Below are 7,333 nucleotides of genomic sequence, written 5' to 3' on the forward strand. Positions count from 1 at the left end.
GCTGTACCGTACACCCATCTACCACTGCTTCCGAACCTCAGCCATGCATTGTGTGGACACTGCAGCCTCAGGGTACTGAAAGCATGGGCACTGTGTGTGTGTGTGTGTGTGTGTGTGTGTGTGTGTATTCCCACATGGGCCCTTTCCAGAAAGTGTCTCCGAATACCCAGACAATGAGTGCCAGGCTCACCATGGAACAGCGTGCTCACGCCGGCTCCCTGAGCCATGAATCACTGTACTAAGGAGAGGCCTCAGACCCCAAACTCTCCCAGAGCCCCCAAGGAGTACATATTTCCCACTTGACCTCAGGCTTTTGGCTGGAATTTTGGAAAGAATCTTCACCAGAAAATGAAGCCATGTCCCAGACACATAGGCAGGCAGACAGGCACACACACACACACACACACATATATATACACACACACACATGCATACACACACACAGACATGCACACACATGCATACACACACGGACACACAGATATGCACACAGACACACACACACACGTGCAGTATCAGAGAAGGTAGATATGCCAAGGTTCTGGTTTTGAGGCATACTAGGGCCTTGCAAATGAGGCTGTGACTGCCCCTTCCTCCATGGTGGCCTCCCTGCACTCCACCAGTGGGGTTGGGGTAGAACTTTACCCCTCCTGGACTGCTGTGTGTGGGGGCCCAAGAAGTTGAGGAAGGACTCCTCCCTTTCCCTTGAGCCACTGCATACCCTGGCCTCTCCTGAGGGACCCTTCCACGTTGGTCTTATAATCAAGGAATGTAATAGAGGAACCAGATTTCTTCCTCTAAATACAGCAGCTCCAGAAGATTCCTTTAAGTTCCTCCCAAGAGGAGGGCAGGGCCCAGGAGAAGAGACAGAAAGGGGGAAGAGCCCTGTGGAAGTTTCAGACACTTGTTGCCCCCACAAGCTCCCCTCCGGCCCTAGTTTCATTGGAAGACTCCTGCGGGGGAAGGATGGATTCTGGTCTGGGAAGGTGCTGGCTGGGAAAGTGAATGGACCGAGGCCTGGGATGAAAGCTGATTGCTGAGGCTGATATCTTGTGTGGCTCTGTCTCATCAGTGATCAATGAGCTGGACGGCCTGGCCAAGGGGCAGGAGACAGACCACCGGGCTGGGGGCTATGCCCGTGTGGTACAAGAAAAGGCCCGCAAGTCCATCGAGTTCCTCGAGCAGCGATTCGAGAGTCGGGACTCTTGCCTGCGAGCCCTGACCAGCCGTGGCAATGAACTTGAATCCATCGCCTTCCGCAGTGAGGACATCACTGGCCAGCTGGTGAGACCCCTCGGCAGGAAGGGAAAGCCCACAGCCAGCTTTCAGAACAAGGTCTCCAGGAAGGAAGGGCTGAAGGAGACCCATCAGCCCGGGCAGCTGAGGGCCAGCCACCGTGGAGGCCCAGGTGGGGGAGCTCCTTCTCCCCTAAATTCCTCTTAGCACAGACCAGGGCAGACAGGGCCAGGGCATGCATGGGAGGGATCTCGGAGGTGGCCCTGCCCAGGGCCCCAGAGGCAGAGGATCCCTCCTCCTGCTCCGCATGGCGCCCCCTTCTGCCCAGTGATGCTTCTCACACGTGTCTTCCTCCAGGGTAACAACGATGATCTCATCCTCTCCTGCTGCCTCCACTACTGCAAAGACAAGGCTAAGGACTTCATGCCTGCCAGCAAAGGTACAGCTTTGCCCCTCTGCTTTGGGATCTCCCATCCCCACTGCCCTGCCTCGTCCTACCCATCCTCAGCCCCTGACTCTGGCCTGGGAAGTCTAAGGAATCAGTGCTCGGGGCTGATGCACGCCTGAGGCCCAACCTCCCTGTCCTGGCTCCCCCAAGCCCCAGGGAAAGCCGGGTGCACCCTGGGCCAACTAGAGATGAGCCCAGTCCAGGAAGCCCAGCCCTATGCCGTGAGGCTCTTCACCCAGCGTGCATCCATTTCCTTTCTTGGGTGTCCTCGGTGAGTTTCCTCTGACAGCAAGAATGTCTTTATGATTCACTGTAGCTGGTTCTGGCCGTGGTCTCCTGAGCCCAGCCCTCTGCAGCCCTGAGGGCAGCCCCCAGGGGTCCCTAGGGCACACTTCCCTTTCTTGGCCATGCTCACCTTCCTACCTTCTCAGTTCACCACTGAATGTTTACCCTATTTCAGGCCTGGGGCAGAGGCACTTCCCCAGTGAATAGTGGGCTTTGCTTTCTGGTCTCTTTGGTCACGAGTTATAGCACTTTGAAGGCTGGCTAGAGTTGGAGGTAGGTGAGAGCTTGAGGACTGAGCCCTCAGCCTGGTTTTCAAGACCTTTTGGGGTAAGCAGAATCTCATCTTTGGGCCAAAGGCCCACTCTGGAGTTCTCACCCAAGCGCTTGACCACCTCACCCTCAACCCTGAGCTGGCTGGCCTTCATGCATCACCCCACAGGTCAGTGACACTCAGGTTTTCTGCTCCTGGCTCCCAGGATTCTGGCATTTTTTCCTTTGGAAGGAATTCCTAGGACCTGCCGGCTCTGTGTCATCTGCAGAGCTGGCAGTTCTCACCGTTTCATTTCTGTCTACCTATAAGTGATCTCTTGTCGTTGCCTTTCCGTCTCTGCTGCTGTCTCCTTTCTGTCGGTGTTTCTAGCCCTCGCATTCAGGCTGCTCTGGGAGTTGACTCTCCCTGCGTCTTCTCTCCACACTGACACAGCCCCTCACTCCTGCATGAGTCTCTTTACTAGGGGCTGGTTACGAGCCCACAGCTGCTGCTCAAGAGAGGTCCTGTCCTGCCACCAGGTTTGCATGCCGTCTCCCTCAGGACCAGATAGGAGCATTAGAGTGATAAAAGGAGACCTGGCCGAGCCAACAGAGGAGCTTATGTTCTGTCCCTGCCAGCTGAGTGGCCTCTGAGCATCCTCTCACCCAGGGCCACCTTCCTCTCCCCTCTGCCCACCACAGCTCCTTGCCTGCCTTCACACTCTCCTTCCTCCTGTCCTCTTCTCTCACCAACACCAACCCCACAAACCTCTCCCTCCCGAATCCTCCAAACTCCTCCCCAGGCTGAAAGCCAGTTCTCAGACTCTCTGCCTGGAGCTGGCCCGCCTGAGCTTCCTAGAGGGGTACCTCCTGAGAGAGGTAGGCAGGATTGCTGAAGGCCTTGCTGGGAAGTATGGTTTCAGGACTGCTGGGCCCCACCCCAGCCTCAGAACGTTCTTTCTCAGAACGGACGCATTTTGGCTTTGGCCCTACTAGTCCTCCCACCCCTGACTTCACCCCAAACAGCCAACAGGAACCCATTGCCATCCTGGGGACCGCCTCTATCAGAATTACATCAGCAATGGCTGGGGTAATCAAACCTCATTTGTCAGTGTGAATTCTTAGCAGATTAACTTGTCAGATTCACAGAGAAACCGTCACTAAATGTTTATGTGTAAACGATGTTGAATTTTAAAATCATGTGGATTATGGCGGATGGAGCCTGACAAGATGACAGTCTCTGGTTTCTAACAAAGTGAAGTTACCAGTGTCAAAACAGAGGATGTTTATTGTGAAAAATGTCTCCAAGTATCCACAGAAACCCCTGCAGACCCCTGCCAGCAACATCGGGCCTTGGTTGGCTGACCTAAGGCCTGGGACGCTCCTGGTCTGAGGCCCAGGGCAGGAATGGTGGGGCTGGGACAGACACAGCCAGCCAGCTGGGAGCCCCACACAGCCCTGCATACCACCACCCCAGCCACACTTATCTGCAGAGGGGCCTGGCCCCAGCAGCTGAGTGGTCTCTGAGTATCCCCTCACCCAAGGCCACCTTCCTCTCCCCTCTGCCCACCACAGCCCCTTGCCTGCCTTCACACTCTCCTTCCTCCTGTCCTTCTCTCACCACCACCAATCCCACAAACTCTCCCTCCCAAATCCTCCAAACTCTTCCCCAGGCTGAAAGCCAGTTCTCAGCCTCCCTGCCTGGAGCTGGCAAGCCTGAAACTGCTCAGGTCAGACATGGATATTTGCAGCCCCCCACCCCCGCCAGCCCACGCAGTCAGTGAGCACGGCAGGACGCTTCCTGTGCCTTGCTGTCTGCCGGACCTCCATCAGGAAATGCCCAGCCTGGGACTGAGGAGTAGACCTGCCACCCAAGCAGGCATGCCAGGGTAGGCATGTCACTTGTGTGAGTGCTCGTCCCTGGCTTAAATTCTCTCCAATGTGTTAAAGATTAGGGAGTTAGGGAAAAAGAAGTAGCGGAGAGACTGTGCTAAAAAAAAAAAAAAAAGTCATCTAAAAAGAATGAAAGATATCTGTGCCACTATAGAAAGATCTTTAAGTATATACGCTGAAAGTGTGGCTAATACGATCATGATGATGTAGGAAAAACAGCTGATACGTCCAAGTGTATGTACTTGTAAATGTGTCTGAAGAAACCTGGCAGGATACACAGATCTTCCCTGGGTTGTGTACAAGACAGAGAGCTGGGATCATCATCCTACCTCTGCTCTTCCTTTTTACTCTTCTGTTCTCTTAGAAACTTTTGCCTGTATACATGGATTACTGTTATTTAGCAGGGGTGGATCAGTTGGCCAAAGCCTTGGTGTGCCCTTGGCACAGTTCTGCAAAGACCCTTACCCTCTCCTCTCCTCAGGGCTCCCTTGAGCTAACCCCTCTCCCCACATCTGGAAAACCCTGGATACATTTTCTGTTCCATCTTTACTGGATGCTTAAAGCATCAACCTGCTGGCTTCTAGAGGGAGAGGACTTGTTAAAAAACAAAACAAGGCCGGGCGCGGTGGCTCAAGCCTGTAATCCCAGCACTTTGGGAGGCCGAGGCGGGCGGATCACGAGGTCAGGAGATCGAGACCATCCTGGCTAACACGGTGAAACCCCGTCTCTACTAAAAATACAAAAAATTAGCCGGGCGTGGTGGTGCGCACCTGTAGTCCCAGCTACTTGGAGGCTGAGGCAGGAGAATGGCGTGAACCTAGGAGGCGGAGCTTGCAGTGAGCCAAGATCGCGCCACTGCACTCCAACCTGGGTAACACAGTGAGACTCCGTCTCAAAAAAAAAAAAAAAAAAAAAAAAAAGTGGGGTTTGGGGAGAGCAGTGTTGTGATCTGGGGGCCAGCCATGTGGTAAGAAGGAGTAGAGGGCAAGGGCCTGCTTCTGTTCCCTCAGTTTAGGGTCCTGGGAAGCAGGTCTTTGGAGGCTGGCAGGGGTGGGCCGCTCTCAGGAACTAGGCAGAAGAGAGTCCTGTATGGGAGGCAGGAGTCAAAGCAAAAGCCCACTGCAGCCCTCTCTAAGCCAGCAGGGGAGGGGCCCCCAGGGCTGAGAGCCCGGATAGAGGAAAGGACTTGAAGAAGGGCCAAAAAATAGCTAGCGTGGCACCCCCCTCCCCAGGACCACATTCTCCCCAGGGTGAGAAGAGCAGCCAGTCCTCTGCCTCCTGTCCTCAGTGACAGCCTTCTGCTCTCTCGTGCCCACAGAGAAGCCAATCCGGCTACTGCGGGAGGTGGTGCTGTTGACGGATGACCGGAACCTGCGTGTGAAGGCGCTCACAAGGAATGTTCCTGTACGGGACATCCCAGCCTTCCTCACGTGGGCCCAGGTGGGCTGAGGGAGCCACACTGGGGCCCACCCCTGTGGAACCGTTCCTGAAAGGCTACCAGGTACCCAGTGTAGCACGGAAGATGCCCACGTGCCTGAGCCACCAATCCACCCAGACAATAAACCATCCTCTTCCAACCCACGCCGTGGCCATGCTGTGGGGGAGCTGCTCCTCACAGAGCCCCTGCCAAGGATCGGGCGGAAGTTGCTGGGACCCTCCTGGGCTGCCAGGATTTAGCAGGGAGGTGGCTGGCTACAGTGACAGCAGCTGGGCAAGCCAGATAGGCCGCCCATGCTCTCAGCCTTTCTCCCTCCCCCGTCTCATTCCAAGGCTGGGGGAGGGCCTTCTCGCCTGGGGACGCAGCCACTTTCTCCAGTGGAGACAGGGCAGGGGTTCAGTGTTTCCATCAGATGCAGTGAAGTCACAGGTCCCTTTCATCCTTAGAATCTTTGTCCTGAAATGTGTTCAAGAAGCTTTGGTTATGTCAGGAAGAAGTGCCCAGGGCATGTGTCCCCATCTCCCTGAGGCCTGGACTCGCCCATGGACCCAAGTTGGCTTCTAGACACCATGTCCCTAACAGCAGCCCTGGGCCCCCACCTCTTCTGCCATCCACCCCAGACATACCACACACCCTTCCTGCTGCTCTTCTTCCTGCCTTTATCAGCTTGGGTCCCTCACACTTTGCCATTTGTTTCCCCTTGGACAGTCATGGGTCGAGAGGAAAGGTGGGCATCTGGTCTCAGGCCCATGCTCTCGGGTGGCTTCCACCTGCTCCCTCTCCTCACTGGCCTTTCTTTCAGTCTAGCTTCCTCTTCAGGAAATGTCCTCAGACTCTCCTCAGCTCCCCCTTCATCCCTCTCTGCCTGCCCACCCTCCCTCCAGAATAGCCCCTCATCCTCCTTTCCCTTCTAGTTGATCCTTTTCACCTCCCTGATCCACTTCATTTCTTCAGGCGGTTCCTCATCATAGGGGTTCTCACTCTGAACCTTCCCTCTCTACTACCCATGGCAGGAACCTAGTACAGCTCTCCCACCCCAGGGCCTTCCACCCTCAGCTCCTGTGCTGGGAGAAACTTCCAGGCGTGGACAGCCCAGCCTGAGGCATTCCAGTGCCTGGGGCAACATCGCCTCACCTGGCTTCTAGCTTTGCCCTCACTCCCGAGAACTGACACAGGGCCCTTTCCTTGCCCCTTTAGCTGGTACCTCAGTGGGGAGGCTTCCTTCCCGGGAATGAGTTCCTCCAACCCAGGGCCAGAGATGAGGACGACTTAGGGGAAGACAGGGTTTTAGGTGGAGCCAGGGGCAAATCTGAATGGGACCAGTGGGGGATACCCCAGAGCCCATGGCCTGACTGCACAGCTCTGCCCTCCCTGAGGCCTAGGACTATGCCAGAAGCAATGGGGTCCCGTGCAGGGGAGCCAAGGCCAATAGTTTGGGGTTAGGAGTCCCCTAGAGTCTCAGAAGACTGGGCTCTTTGGAGTACAGGGTCCCCGGCCTCTCCTTTAAGATTCTCTTCCCAGCTGGAAGGCCGATGACTGGGTGGTTGGGAGGGAGACCCATCTCTCCTTTCTGTCCCGTTTGCGGCACTGGTTTTGTTTCCTTAATAAATTTTTAGTTATGAAACATACCTGACCTCTCACTGATCTGTTTCTGGGACTGGGGAGGGAGGCAGGTCCAAGCCTCTGCACCTGTATTGAGGGCGGCCCTTTCTGGCCCCTCCACCCAGCGGGCGCAGCCCATCCAGGTCCTTGTGCAGAGGCAGAAGAGAGCAGCGGGGTCGGGG

The 7,333-nt window shown here is 55.7% G+C and overlaps 1 protein-coding gene across 3 annotated transcripts in view; it reads left to right on the forward strand.

Moving 5' to 3' along the window:
* The window catches only part of SMG6 (SMG6 nonsense mediated mRNA decay factor), a 250,270-nt gene extending 243,095 nt beyond the window's left edge, over window positions 1–7,175 (forward strand). For all 3 annotated transcript variants that reach the window (XM_010388492.2, XM_030922768.1, XM_010388493.2), the window contains 3 exons: window positions 1,073–1,284; window positions 1,594–1,675; window positions 5,430–7,175. In XM_010388492.2, the coding sequence (XP_010386794.1) occupies window positions 1,073–1,284; window positions 1,594–1,675; window positions 5,430–5,560 (425 nt within the window). In that variant the 3' untranslated portion in view covers window positions 5,561–7,175. The remainder of the gene's footprint in view (window positions 1–1,072; window positions 1,285–1,593; window positions 1,676–5,429) is intronic.
* Window positions 7,176–7,333: the final 158 nt, after the last annotated feature.

This window comes from Rhinopithecus roxellana, chromosome 19 (genome assembly GCF_007565055.1).
Source record: "Rhinopithecus roxellana isolate Shanxi Qingling chromosome 19, ASM756505v1, whole genome shotgun sequence".
In the NCBI taxonomy this organism is placed as follows: domain Eukaryota; kingdom Metazoa; phylum Chordata; class Mammalia; order Primates; family Cercopithecidae; genus Rhinopithecus; species Rhinopithecus roxellana.